General features: G+C 33.3%; 1 protein-coding gene across 1 annotated transcript; it reads right to left on the bottom strand.

The window, feature by feature from the left end:
* Positions 1-7852: 7852 nt before the first annotated feature.
* LOC117924204 (plant UBX domain-containing protein 4) lies at positions 7853-14013 on the bottom strand. The gene is made up of 4 exons (XM_034842784.1): positions 13796-14013; positions 9152-9431; positions 8701-8796; positions 7853-8425 (listed from the first exon to the last, which is right to left on the bottom strand). The coding sequence occupies exons 1-4, from the start codon at positions 13936-13938 to the stop codon at positions 8045-8047; spliced, it is 900 nt and encodes a 299-aa protein (XP_034698675.1). The 5' UTR covers positions 13939-14013; the 3' UTR covers positions 7853-8044.
* Positions 14014-15755: the final 1742 nt, after the last annotated feature.

The following is a 15755-nucleotide window of genomic DNA, read 5'->3' as shown; positions in this document are numbered from 1 at the left end:
GGAATCCAATGATGGATTTCAGCCAGAAAAAAAAAAAAAAGGGGAGATCTAGCTCAGGACATATTGAATGAGTTTCCGGGTCTAGACATCCACATGTTGAGAAGGCATGGCTTCAATTACAGTTGCCCAAAACATCAAAATTGCAGAAGTAAAACAATCTCCCATAATGGTAAACAACCAGCATACTCTTACACCACTGGATGTTTAGAATGATATTTCATGTGATGATCATGTTCTATGAGCAAGTCAGCCTAAATGGTTATTCAATAATACATGGATTATGGATGTGGATGGTTTAATTAGTCGATTCGGTTTTGGATATTAAAATCTAATTGAATCAATCTAATCGGTGTTTATGCATTAAGAATCAAACTAATTAAACTTAGAGAGGAAATTTATCGGTTCGGTTTGATTCAATCCTATATATAACAATAGTCAATCTAAGTCTGTTTACTTCGTTAATTGATACTTTTTGTTAATTTCGACTAGAACCAAAAAACTTAAATAATGTATTATAACAATTTATCTTATGATTTGTTTTTTTATTACATTAATACACCCATTTCAAATTATATTATTGAAACCGAATGTTATGAATAGCTATTGTGATTGTCTCTCTATCAACTATATATTAAGCATGGTTTGGAATCATGTGAAAAATATGGAATAAATTAATAATATGACCGATAAAAGTTATAAACCTTTGGTTTTTTATGTTTAACTTTTGGTTCGGCTTGGTTTCTCATCAATTTTTAAAATAACAAATGGTGATTCCTAGAATCTGCATCAAGGGTGCTTATACCTGATCATGACTTTGCAGTATCACACAGAGATTTGGATCTGCTGTTCTAATACATGGCTCTTTTCAGTTGCTTCACATCAACATACCAGAAGTTACAACCTTACAAAGAAAAATTGCTACCTTTTTTGAAGAGCATACCAGTTATGAATTCCATTGTGTTAAAACTCACAAATTTTCTAAAAGACTTAAAAAATGATTGGGAATAAACTGTAGAAGCTAATGAGTATATAATATTCTTTTTGGATGGAAATGACATAAGGGTGTAATAATACCACTCTTAAACCTAAGGATGGGTCATGATGACTTTTAGAATAGCCCGGAAGATATGATTTCAAATATCATAAAAGGTTTGACCTAATTTTACTAACCATCAATTACTTTTCAAATGAGATAATCAAAGTTCGATTCAATAATTGGTATCATAACTAAGGTTTATGGGTTCGAGTCATAGAAAGGATTATTATAGTGCAAAAATGTTGCTCTTAAACCCGAAAATGGATCACCCAAATAATGACTTTTAAAATAAGTTTGTAAATTGTGATGTCAAATGCCATAAAAGATTTTGCTCATCCTCATCAACTACAAATTAGTTTTCAAATGAAATATTAATCATAATTCTAATATTACTATAAGTTATGAAGTTTTAAAACTATCAGGATATGAACTCAGCAGGTGATAGTTTTATTAGCTATATTGGAATGTAAAAGGAATATGGTTTAATGTTATAAATAGATAAACATTGATGGACTTTGTCCTGGAAGAGATGAAGGTCCAAGGTTTATGAATATCATACTTGTTAATGGTACGATAGTGGTATAGTGGTGCTATCAAATTAATGGGATAATGAAGTAGGATTCATTGGACGAGAGGGAAAAATCTTCAAAAAAAGGAAAAAAAAAAGTGACGGGTATTTCAAAATGCTTATCTAAATTGTTTCTGATCATGAATACAACTCACTAATTTGGACACACTAAAAGAAGCCATTATGCAAATCTTGTTGGTGAACAGTCTAAAAGAAGTCTTGGTATCAACCAGGCAAAGGGGGTCATACTTACAATCAAATCATGGAGTCAACTTGTAAGTTAACTCTCATCAATATCCCGATTGGAGAAACACCAAAATACCCTGAAAATGGTGGGTCCAAAATGTCCCTTTCAAGGCGTGTGTACACCACATAAGAGAATTGAAGGCCCCCACTATCTGACTATCCTCCATTAATGCAGGCCAAGCCCCTAATTATTTAGCAGGACTCCCTCAAAACAAGTTGGATGGCACCTCGCTGGCCAGTTGTTTCGAGATGGGTATGCGGTGAAATATCAATAATAATAATAATGCAGTGTGTTTTTCACTGCTCATTCACTTACAACTTACAAGTTTGAATAAACAGGACTTTGCTTTTCCATAAACAGATAGCCTGTCCTGTGTTCCATGTTCCATGAGTGGCTTTTGTATTTTGTCTCTTTGACATGACTCCCCTTTCCCCTTGCATCTTTATTGAGTGATTGCTCCACTGTGTATATAATAATATTGATGAGAACTGCCTCTTCTCTTGAGGGACTTGTAACTGATTTATGGTAAGGGGGGTAGTGTTTGTTGTGTGGCCCACACATGAGTGATGAAAACCCCTTTGATGGGCCAAACTCTAGAGAGAAAGAGAAAAAATCTTTGAAATGGTAGGATTAATAGTTGTTTTTTGGCCGACAATGTGTTGCTTTTTCTTGTCTAATCCATGGCACTATGAATGGAGAAGAACTATTGCCATCGAGATGATTTGGGACTAAGACGTTGGGGTAGCCTGATTTCGTACCTTCTCTCCAAATCACCTTTTATTTGAGTAAAGAGGGAAAGTTTTTAGAGAGACCAAGGGGTATCTACAAAACTATGAAATTAGATGGAAGTTCTTAGGATTAAGTAGAGGATTTCTAAAGAATTTTGTACATAACTTATTTGTAAGTAATATGGAGTATCCTAAACTTGTGAGAAATCATTAATAGTTCTATAGATGTAGCCAAGGCACCTAGTGCTCGCAAACTTCCCTAGCCTTGTATAGCATTTTTATGTAATGCAAACTTTTATTCTTCTAAAACTCTATGTATTGTCTTTTTTGCTCATTTTTAGTTTCTATGTCACATAATATTTATTGTCATTGCAAGTTAAGCTTAGGAAACGTTGATTTGATAACTTCAAGCATCTTAAGTTGTCTAAGTGTAGCGTAGTTGTTAGGAAATATCTAAGTTTGTAATAAGTGGTATTAGAACATAGTTGCAAGGAGGGCATTGCAACAAAGGAAGAATGTCAAACTCTAACATTAACAAAATGACTAATGATCAATAAGCTTGTGAGAAGGAGACCAATCTTATCACACATGGAGGAAGGAATGATAAGTCTCTTGACGTTGTTACAAACATCAGATCAAGGCTAGCCAAGGTGGAGCAAGCCACAACTTGATGGAGCAAAGGATAGAAAAGTGTCTAATGGATCTAAGGGAATAGATCCAAAAGCTCATAGATGGAGTGCTACATTCACAAGTTCAACTAGTATCACATGGGAAACTTATGTCCTTCCAAGCTAATGTAATGAACATGCTTTCAAGCCTAGAGTCAAAAGGATGTGGCAACATGTATATAGATGTGTGATGTGGAGAATTCTCATGAGATGATCACCTAGAAGACTATAGTTTTTGCCTATGCAGTGGCCACTCATGAGACACTTAAGGTGGAAGTGTCAAAACTAAATGCCTTTAATGGCAAGTGGGATATTAAAGAGCTAGACAACTTTTTGTGGCATATGAAGTGGTATTTTGAGGTAATAGTACTGAATGCCAATATTTGTTAGAATTCTAGTTATACTAATCTAAGACAATCACCTGAGAGGGAGGTGAATGGGGTGAATGTTCCTTTTTACAAAATCAAACTTAGAATTCAAGTGGCAATTTTATATAATAATAAAACAACTATAATATGTCTTAGGTAAAGAAAGTATATAAAACAATTGTCACTCAAGGTTTTGTATATAATGAAAACTCAAGGTTTCATAGTGATTCAATGTAACTCGACCTATATCCACTCATCTCAAACTCTTAATCAAGTGAGAGTTCCACTAACAAATCTTTCAAACTCAAGCATTCTGATTGAAACCAAAATATGTGTTCTAATAGCATATATATAATATGATTTATGCAATATAAAAAACTCAAATCATCTAACTTAATTTTGATCAATTATAAAACCCTAGTTATGGATTTAACTTTTTGAACCTAATTCCAAGTTTAAGAGATTAAAAAAAATTGTAAGTGCAAAAGTCATTATCAACCAAGGAAATAAAAGGGGTTAAACATGCATAATTAAGAGACTTGAGACTTATGAACCATGAAGAGTCCAAGGAAGGGTGTGATGAGTAACTCATAGGCATGAAATACTAGCAATGGATGTTGAGTGAAATACAGGGCAAGCAACCATAATGGAAAAGGTTTGAAGCAAATGTAATCAAGTTCACATGGAAATTTGGAACTTAAAATCTAGCAATAGTATATACTTTGACTTTTAAGGGAAAATTTAGAGCACTTCCCATGGTCAATTTTGGGTAAGCTATATATCGTTTCAAAGTTCGGGAAGTCAAAAGTCTAACACTTTAAATAATGTATAAATCGGAACTAAAACGAATAAGTTATGGTCGTTTGAAAACAACTACGCAGAGCTAAATGACCATTTTGAAATTCAACTTATATATAAATTCGAAATCCATTTCAAAATTACCTTAATTTTGAAATAACATACTATGACATTAATATTTCACCTCCTCTACTTCAGGTATTGCATATTGGGCACTCCATCTGCCTTAAGTGGGCCTCATACAACTAGACATCGTGATTTTATTTTTTATTTTTAGTCATGTTTAGGTAATTATTTTTAAAATAAGTGATCAATAGGAACATGTCATGTGTTAGGTTTTTTTGTGGAAACTATAAAAACTCAATTTTTAGGTTTTCTAAAGAGTTTTGATTGTTTTTAGATTGGAGAGAAGAAAATGAAGTTAGGATATTGGTTTGTTCTCTTTTTCATTATTATTAATTAATATATTATTTTTTATTTCCTTAATTTTCAAGAATGGTTCTTTATCTTTCTTTAATGGATTGTGCTTGTGAAAACACACCCATGAGAGATTAAAGAGTTTTCTTAGGGTGTCAAGCATGAAAACCTAGGGTTAAAGTTTATAAGGAAACAATGGGAAATTGAACTCAATAATGGAATGAATGACTGGTTAAAGGTATAATTAATGAGAATTGAGATGCTTTCCAAGATCGGTTTGAATTAGGGGGTGGTTGTAATGACTGCATCCAATCGTGTTGATATTGTCCGCTTTTGATCCAAAGGGATCCCCACAACTTTAAAACGTGTTTGGGAGTTTAGAAATGGTTATTCAGAATGTGAGTCTAGTATTTATATTTTAATTATTAATTATTTATTTACTTTATTTGTATTTTTAATTTTTAATTATTTATGTACTTATTTTAAGCCCAAGCCCATAATCAAATATTAAAATCTTTTGGGCTTAGGTTGGTGCTACCATTATTTAATTGACTCAACCAGTTGAGGTTTAGCCTCGATCTATTGAGGCTTAGCCTAAATTGATCGAAGCTTAACCTAAACTAATTGAAATAAGGTTCTACCAATTTTAGGCATTTTTACTCTCTTAATCAATTGAGCCTAATCAACTCAACTATTTCCCTTGTACCTTAATCGGTTACATTGAAAACATATATTTAAGATCAAATCAAGGTTGAGAAACCTCAACTAATAGTTCCTCAATGTTTAAAAAACTTTTAAAAATATTTTAACTATATTAAAACTTAGGGTTTTTTCTCAAATCAATTTTTTTTTAATCCAATTTATAAAAGAATTCAAAACAATTTAATACTTGGATAATTTTAGTTGCTCAAGTAAAAATGAAGTGTATGACCTTAGTGCACCAACAACCTTATAAAGAAATCCCAAAGAAATGGTCTTGAATTGATCTTCTCTTTGAGGTTTTCTCATTCTTCTTAATTTTCTTTCAACTTAATTTATTTTGTGATTATCACTTTGAAATCTTCTTGTCTAAGTACACTTAGAATAAATCATTAATTTCAAACTTTATTTTATCATCATCAAAACCAAGATTAACCAAACCCTAGTTTCACAAGACTACCAAAATTCATATTACAGTTCTCTAACTCCTTGATATTGCTACTCTATGGTAGCACTAAAGGTTTGTCAATGTAGACCTATATTAAGACTTGTCTTGTATACCAATAAGATTAGGTGGAACAACAATTACCTAGAAGACTATTAGATCCACGCCCAAGTGACCATGGGAAAGCTTCACCTTGGATTTTTTTATTGAGTTGCCTAAGTCAAAATGCTATGACTCAATCATTGTGGTGGTGGATTGGTGCTCTAAGTATGTAACATTCATAGTAGACCCTATAAATTGCAATGTGGAGAAGAAAACAAAGTTGTTCCTTCAATGTGGAAAAGTATTATGGGTTGTCAAGGTACATTATCAATGTACATGACTTGTGCTTCCCTAGAAAGTTTTGGATGAAGCTCTTCAAGACGATAAGGTTAGAGTTTCATTGTTTTACTAGTTTTCATCCATAGATAGATGGAAAAACAGAGAGGGCGAATGCCTTAAAAGAGCTGCACTTAAGGCACTTTATGAGTGCCAAACACAGAGATTGAACTAAGTTTCTAAATGTAGGACAATTCTCTTACAACCTACAAAGGAATGAAGTGAAAAATAGGAGCTCATTTAAGTGGCTACAAGACAACAACCATTAACTCCTCACACCTTGAGGACAAGCTACATTAAGAAGAGTTTGACAAATTTCAAATAGCTAAGGGATGACAAGCACGGGTGGTCATAGCCTACTCATATAAAGCCACTAAAAAGATGAAAAAATTGGTTGACAAGAAGAGGTGACACACTAAGTATCATATTCGAGACCAAAGTATTCTCTTTCAGCTCATCTCAACATAATAAGCAAAGTTCAAGGTTGATTTAACAACTTCAAACATCTTGAGTTGTCTAAGCTTTGTACAATTGCTTAAGAGACAACCAAGTTTGTGACATCAAGCTCTCCTTCACCATAAAATAAAACAATATTAATTTTTATTTTTATTTAAAAAAAAAACTAGTTTAAAATTCTTTGAAATTTCTTACAAAATCAGGTTTTCTAAAGCATTTTTTTAACATAATTAATTTTTATTAAATAATTTGTGTAATAGGTAACAATCTTTTAGGAAATCATGCTCCAATTTGACATATCATGTTGGCATAGAATATAGGAAGTTGATTAAAATTAAGAAATTTGTGACCAACTAAGGATACATTTCGCACCCATAAAGTTTAAAGGAAAGATGATAGAAAGAAACATTACCATAGAAAATACACTTTCTTAAGCTTTCATTATTTGAGTAAAATGAAGAGAAGAAAAACCTTTCAACATTTTCCTTTCCCTTTTCCTTTTTTCTTTATATTTTTTAATGACATTTAAATATTAAAAAAAAATCTTAATATTTTTTTCTCTTCTTTTAAATTTTTTTCAAAAACCAAACATAACTTAAGGTGATCCACTAACGACTAACTAATTGACTCGTACATTAAATTACATGTACAAGTCAAAGACTCATACCCATGCAAATTAATTTTCTTGGCCCATCAAGTTAATTAGTGTTAGGAATTTAACAATAATAATAATAATAATAATAATAATAATAATAATAATAAAAGCTATTAGAGCATAACCATTTTTTGCAATTAGTAGTATTTTATAAAATATTTTGATAATAATTTTAATAATCTGTTGCAAAAAAAAAATTATTAGTTTGATAAACATGATTTTTTATCTATAAAAATTCCCCATAAGCACTAATCAGCAACCATGCCCATCGTTTTCAAATTTAAACCTGATCTGGGCAGGTTTAGAATAATTTCAGCTGATGAAATCTCAAAATCCATGCATAAATAAATTGAGAGAACCTGATCTTTCAACAAGACAACACCACAAAATGATCACTACTGAAATTATATATAATTTTTTTGAAATTTAATTGTCATAAGAGGCAGGCCTCGTACTAAAAACTTCATAAACAAGTACCTGAAAATCTCCCAAATGGTACCATATAATCAGTGTATTCTTACCTTCATCAATATCCTTTTGAGACTGGTCCAAGGTTTTTAGTACAGTAATGCAGCCCAGAGTTAGTATTTCTGGATAACGACTGAGTTGGCGAGGCCGGCCTGCTCTATTGTCTGCATTGGATCGTTGAGTTGCTTGGGAGGGAATCCCATCATCTGCAGATGGTAATTTGTGGAACCACCCGGCCTCGATGCTTCAATGAAGGCACGGATGTCGGTGATGGTATGGTGGTAGTTGAAGTGAGCAATCATGCGGGTTCCATCAGACAACCTGAGCTGGATCGAGGTTGATGGCAATGCTTCATCCACGATCAGTCCCATGTTAGGAGATGGAGCGGTATTGAGAGGAGTGGGAGCAACAGTGGGCTCGGGTTCTGGAGCTACACTGCTGCTTCCTAAAGTTCGTCCCACCCCCTGAAATGGAACCCGGGTCTTTTCTGATTCCTGCAAGAAACTGAAATATTAGAAAAAGGATATGTGATACAGGCTGTTGGTAGAATTCAAATCATCTACAAGATGGTAGATTCCGACAGGTTTAGAACACATTGAAAAGTACTCAAATGAGTTCTAAGGATATAAACTAGTTTCATATAAAATAGAACTTCACTGTAATAACCTTACTAGGTATACAGGTAAATTTTCTGACCGCTATGGGTAGTGACAAACGATCATGGACATGAGAAATGCAACAAGTCAATATATAAAAATAGAGGACTCACGGGGCAGTTCTCATCCCTCCTTATGAGGTTGACATGAACAGAGGACCTCCTATCTGCAGGCTCAAGCTCTTTTGGACACTCCGACTTTCTGATGCTCTGCATTTAGATGTAACAAACTATTAAGATCAACACCAAGCCATAATGCCTGAGTTAGTTTAGTTGTTGCAGAAAGTTGGAATGAAAATGAAGGGAAAAATATATGTGCAGGAACTTAAGGTGTATCTAGCAAATGAAGGCTAATAAAAGATTTTTAAAACAAATTATGGTATAACATGGAAGGAGAAATGAAATGCAGCATTTATTTCATACTCTACATTTTACAATACAAAGCACAAGGACAAAACCCAGTCATTCTGCTCTGTTGCAGCACCCTGTTTGGTGCTTCTGATTTTCATCTTTTTATCAGCATTTTCCTTTACCTTTTTCAGGGATGGAATTGAATTACCATTACCTCTAGGAAAGATGCATTTTCAGGATCATCTAACCTCCTCAAGGGACCATCATTCACTGTGAAGCCATTACTCCAAAAGACAATGTTGTGAATAACAGTCTCAGGCTGTTGAGGAGCAGTTGGTACTAATTCCCCGGAAAGTAATCTTCCAGTCCCAGTAAAGCTTCTTGAGCTTGATGAAGGATTTATCATGGGGCCTTCCACTGCTCCCAATTGCCTAGCTTGATTGAAAATTGCATCCACATCATTACCCTTTGAAGGGTCTTGGACAAGCATCCCACTGCAGACGTTATTATTACCAATGTTAGTCAATCATCATGCATTTGTTAAAATAATATTAACATTTGATTAATAAGAGCTGAAATGTAAAGATGACATACGTTAGTACATATAATGAAAAAATTAAGGACATAGATCACTAATTCAATAAGCTGTGGGACTATTTAACTCAGCTTAGCAAGAAATGTAAATAATAATGAGGCCAACATATAATCTTATACCCTTGTTTTTTTTTTTTTTGATAAGTAAACACGGAATATATTAACAAGGCAAAAACGCCGCATAGCATACAGGAGTATACAAGGCGGCAAAGGCCTCACTACCAAAAAAGACAAAAAAACCCACCAGCCCTTAAATGGAGGCTAACCACTCCAAAAATCCTAAGAGGGAACGTGGCTCCGCTCCACTATACAATTTGCCCAACCCCACACATTACAAACAAAAGAATTCTTAATTTTCTGAATAGCTAACTCCCCCCCCCCCCCCCCCCCCCCTAAAAGCTAATCTATTCCTCTCCTTCCAAACCATCCAAAAAATAAATAACGGAATGGATCTCCAAATTTTTTTCCTCTTTTTACCCACAAACGAGCCCTTCCAGCTAAGTACCACCTCCTTTACAGTTTCTGGAAAAACCCACTGGGCACCGAACAAACCAAGGACAATCTCCCACAGCACTCTGGCCACTATACAATGAATGAGCAACTGATTTACATTTTCCTCTTCGCTCCCACACAAATAACATCGATTAGGAAGTTGCCACCCTCTCTTTTGAAGTCTATTAAGGGTAAGAACCTTCCCCCAAGCAGCTTCCCACGCAAAGAACGCTAATTTAGTTGGAACTTTCTCCACCCAAATGCCATTTCTAGGGAAAATGGAGACAATGGGGCTGATCAGCAAGCTGTACGCTTTCTTAATCTAATACCCTTGTTACATGTAGAAATTTGGGCATTCCTATAAGAAACACCTCTCTAGATTGATGTATATAGAGAAAGAGTACTGTCTTCAATGCTCTTGTGTGTATTAGCCATACTTAAGCTTCTTACAATGAAAACTGATTTTAAAGTACAGTTTCATAGAATTTGGAAAACAAAAAGGAAAATACAGAAATTTTAAGTGGCAGCAGCTTCTTGCACCAAGAAGACAGAGAGAATGGAGCATGCCTCAATCCATGTTTATTCAAGGATTTCAACTTGCACTTCATCAGTCTAAGAATAAGTCGTAAAAGAGAACCATGGTGACAAATAGACTATCTGACGTATGCATACTTCATTCATGACATGTAACAGATACCAAATAGCAGAATTACTAGCTCATGGTCTGAGCTCATTACTGGCTCACCTTGACTAACGATTTGTGGACCAATAGAATGTGTGTCAATTAGCATCAACAAGTTAGTGTCAACTCCGAGTGAAATCATTTGGGGTGTTTTGAAATAATAGTTAAAATAATGCAGAAACTAGAGTTCCAATCCCAAGGGAAGGTTTTGTTACTTCTAATTTCTTTATACAAGTAAAAGCAGGAGAAGCTATTGCAAAAAAATAACCGGTTAGGAATTCCACAAAGCTGCATAAAATATCCAAGACAAGGTTGCAATAAAGTTTAGAACATTAAAATCTATCCAGAAGAAAGAATTATTGACCAACCAGAATGCATAAAAATATTAGAGCTGCCATATTAGCAAAACTTTCATTTTACCTCTAATTTCTTCATTGAAATAGAAGGAAGATAAAGCAAATACACAACTTGTTAGAATTCCAAAAAGCTGCACAAAATATCCAAAATAAGTATGAAATGCAGTTTTAACCACTAGAAATCTCCCCAGAAAAGACAATTGTGAACCAACAGAATGCATGGAAGGTACAGTTCACAAAGGTACAATTATCTCCCTACCCCTTGGAACCTAGGGGCATGATGCAATCCAAGGCGCATGCTTGCATGAAGTGAGGCACAAGCTAGGGTACATGCGCAATTTCATAAAATACTGTAAATTTGGCTCTAGTTTCACCAAATATGTTAAGTTAAATTAAATTAAATAAAATAAAAAATAGTGGAAACTAGTGCTGCTCTGCAGTGAGCTTAAATAGAAGGAATAAAAACATAGACAAGGTGTGCTTCCTCAATAAGGCATGCCCTTTGCCAGGAGAAGCACCACAGTAGGGCAATTAGTGGGCCTTGGGCCTAGGTGTGCCTTTAACAACTATCTTACTATACAAGATATTTGCACCCTTAATTTCACTCCCATAAAAGTCATGATTGTCATTCTTCATGCAACAGTCCAACCACCAGCTACATCATTTAAACCATTACACTTCCATGTATTCTTGACTAGCTCCAACAACCATTTGTTGATGTTTCCCCTTTCTTTCACTATTCTCAACATGTTTTAACTAGGAGGCAGATGACCACCAATTAAATTCTTAGCAGCAGCACACCATCTGAATAAAACATCCAAGCAGTCTCACCATGTAACTTTCCTCAACTCCAAGGTAAAATGCATTCTTTAAGTCTATATCTCCCTCGGCCTTTCTTTTTCTAGGTTCAAAGCCTCCTGCCTGACTGACCTAGGTCTACTGTTCCCATGCCCAATCTTTGATTCAAAGGTAAGGGTGGTTGGCAAAAAGCAAGAGATGGAAAAGGTACTCATTTTGGCATAGCATTTTGACCTCAATTCTGCTTTTTCCACTATATTTTGCATTTCAAAAACATGTTGGGATGTCATTTGGCCATATCCTCTAACCCCTTGTTGGGATTCTTAATGAATGCAACTTAACTCCAGAATACGATCCCTTGTAAATCACCTGACAGAAATCACATAAAACAGACAGTTTCCTCCCCCCTTCCCCAGTTTTATCTCATCCCGTAACATACTTCCAAAGTAGGTACAATCACTTTGTCCATTGGAATCCTAATACAACCAGTGAAACCCAAAATTTTGGAATTCAATTCCTATGGAATAAGAATTTAGCAAAAAATTTAACAGGATAAGTGGCAAATCAAATATATACAATGAAATTCTGATTTTACACTAAGATTCTTTTTCCTTTTTTGGCTGGATGATGGAGAGACCTGAACCTGTATTAAATCCTAATTGAAAAGGCAAGATAACGAATAGATATTAACACACAAGAAGCAAGGTGCATAAGAGATAAAAACATGAACTAATCCCCAAAAGCCCTAGCAACCAATGCATAAAAACATCAACCAAACCAACACCCCCCAACCCCCAACACAAGGGCATTAGTTTTTCCCCTAATCAATAAGGGGGGGAGGGAAGGGTGTGTGTCTCTCTCTCCCCCTTTCTTTTCCTCCACCGAAAAGAGAAAAAGAAAAAGGGAAAAGAACTCTTTCGAAGCATACATTGAACATGTAGCATTACCAGACTTCTTCTCAACCCTGGCACTTCAAAATGATAGCAAAACTTCAGTCCACTCTAATTGAGAAGCTGGTTGAAGTCATAATACCAGTCTCATGGAACTTGAGCATACAAATCATGTCAACAAAGATAAATCTAAATTCAGCAAAAAAGGCTTCAGGACCAATCACCAAAGTTCAATAAAACTAATTTGATCATCAGTCATCAAGATTTCACAAGTTTTCAAGTTAAAAATTTCCCCATCAATTACAGATCCAACAAAAGTGCTTTGCATTACTACACTCCAACATATGCTTTCACGAGGAGCTTATGCAAGGGTAACAATATCCAACAGCCATAAACTTATAAACAACCAAAACTTGACTTTTAGGTCCATGGAGAATCAGAATTCAAAATTTCAATACAATCAACCTTCTGTGAACTGTTAGATATGACCAATGCAACAAAACATAGGAAAAAGTCCATGTCATCAATTGTATATTAAATCTACAGTAATTCTGTTGGGGAAAGCACAAATGATTATGGATTATAAACAATTTGGGTGGAAAAGCAATCCAAAACGAAGTTACCATCCTGATTGTGGTTAGAGATGAGTGAATGAAATACTCTTCAATCTTTACCATAAGAATTAATTCAATTTGGAAAGAAAAGTTAATGGGTGATCGCCAAAAGAAGCACCTTGCAATCAAACCCCCAGGATTTAGAACCACAACCTAAACCTTTTTTCTCTAAAATCTCAATCTCAAGGTCAAAAAATTCGGGCCTTTTTCTTCTTCATGCACCACCGTTTGGTTGCTGAGAAAACAATTATCCCCAAAAAAGGTAAACATCATCTCAACTCAACCAAACAGGCAACCATGAAAAACCTAACCCACAATAAATAAATAAATAAAATTAATATTTTTTTTCGTTTCCTTCAATTTCTCAGCCACCAAACAGGAAAACAAAAAATCCACATAGAGAGAGGGAAAAAATTAGGGCTAAAAAGAAACCTCTTCTCGCCACCGGTGTAGTACTCCTGAGGGCCATCGGAGTCGCTGTCGGAGTCCGGAGCAGTCGGACGATTCAAATCGGAGAGGGTTCGAATGCCACGACTACTGGAGGGCTTCGACGATTTCTTATCCCGGGAAGCCATAGAAGACTCAGAGAAGATAATAACGAAGAGTATGTGATGCGATCTGGGGTTTAACCTTTATGCTTCAGACTATATTCCAAGCTACCAAAGTTTATATATATATATATATATATTTCTTTTTTTCTTCTTTCTTTTTTTCTGATATTTTTATTTTTAAACTTTTTAAAAATATTTTAGATGGAATAGAGAATATTTTTGTTCAGAAAAAAATTTATATTCCATGATTTTAAAAGGAAACAATTTTCAAACTCTCAACTTCATATTTCAAAAAGAGAACTACGGAATAAATTCATTAATTTGAAAAAATATATATTTTAAAAATAAATTTTTAGAATTATTTAAAAAAATATCTTCGTAAAAGTATATTGCTCATATTTGTAACGTAAAATTCTTAAAATATTCTTTATATTTTCAACTATTTTTAAAAAAACACATTTAGAAACGTATTTTCAAAAAATTATTTTTAATTCAAAACTTATTAAACGTGTTTTCTAAATTAAAAAAGTATTAAGATACTGAAATTATATTAATTTATTATAAAAACATTTTTAAAATGAAATTTCCAAATATAAATTCAATTGCATAATAATAATAATAATAATAACTCTATCCAATCTCTAAACCCAAAGATTAATAATCAATATTAACTCATTTGTTTTTCTTTTTTTTTTTAAAAAAAAGGAGAATCTTATAAAATTCTAAATATCCTTTTAATATTTAAAACATAAAAGTTATGAAAGGAATCATCATCCATGTTCTAACTTCTAACCAATCATCATCATCCACATCTAACCCGTCGTTCTTTTGATCTAATCATCATCCACATCTGTTGTTCTCTTCATCTAATCATGGGATAATTTAAATTATTCTACAAATAGAAAATGAAATAGGCTTTACAAACCATATGTGTCACTCTATTTCATAATCATTTGATTGTTACACCTCACAAAAAACTCAAGCTTCTCGGCTTTTCTTTTAGGCATCTTCACTAAGTTGGGAAAAAAATTCTTAGAAAGGGAAAGTCGTAAAAGTATCGAGGAGTTTACGAATGATTTTGGTAATGTTTCTATATTAAACATGTATTAAAATAAAAATAAAAATTGAATTTATAATAAGGGTATATTAAACAAAATACTTTTTATGTAATTATTATTATTATTTTAAATGTAGTTACATTCCACATTGGAAGTCATCTTAAATGTCTTTTATATAGATTTTGAGGTAGGAAGTTTTTTTAAAAGATAATTTTAGTATAATTTTTTTTAAAGAAAAAAAATATATTTTTATGATAATTTCATACAAAATCAATTTGCACCAAAATTGTTTTTTTGGAATAATAATTTTCATGGAAAAAGTTATTTTCTATATATATATATATATATATATATATATATATATATGTATATAAATTATAAAAAAAAAAAAACAAAGGGTTTATATTGAAACTTGTTTTTTAACCTATATCAAACACTATATGGAATGTGTCTTTTGTAATTTTCTATGTGAAAAACCATGTGGAAGTTGTTTTTTAATTACATTTCATGTGGAAAAATGTTCTTTCATAATATTATAAATTCAAAAATTTATTTTAAAGTATGATTAATTTGAAAATTATGCAAATTATATCTTAAATAAACGACTTCCCTCCCTTTCAAAGGTGCCTAAAGAAAGGGTTAAACGCATCTCGATGAATTCCAATCTCAATAAGAATACTAGTTTTTAGTGCTCATATGTTATAATATAAATATACCACACAAATTTGTTATGTATATGATGAGATTCCATTGATACAGAGTCAATTCCAATAGATTTATTAG

This window comes from Vitis riparia, chromosome 10, assembly GCF_004353265.1.
Source record: "Vitis riparia cultivar Riparia Gloire de Montpellier isolate 1030 chromosome 10, EGFV_Vit.rip_1.0, whole genome shotgun sequence".
In the NCBI taxonomy this organism is placed as follows: Eukaryota; Viridiplantae; Streptophyta; class Magnoliopsida; order Vitales; family Vitaceae; genus Vitis; species Vitis riparia.
This window is presented reverse-complemented; position numbering and strand designations above follow the sequence as displayed.

Coding starts and splice junctions, on each gene's coding strand:
- LOC117924204 (XM_034842784.1), bottom strand. CDS start 13,938: ATGGCTTCCCGGGATAAGAAATCGTCGAAGCCCTCCAGTAGTCGTGGC. Junction 9,432..13,795: donor TACACCGGTGGCGAGAAGAG/GTTTCTTTTTAG, acceptor TAACGTCTGCAG/TGGGATGCTTGTCCAAGACC. Junction 8,426..8,700: donor GGAGGGATGAGAACTGCCCC/GTGAGTCCTCTA, acceptor AGTTTCTTGCAG/GAATCAGAAAAGACCCGGGT.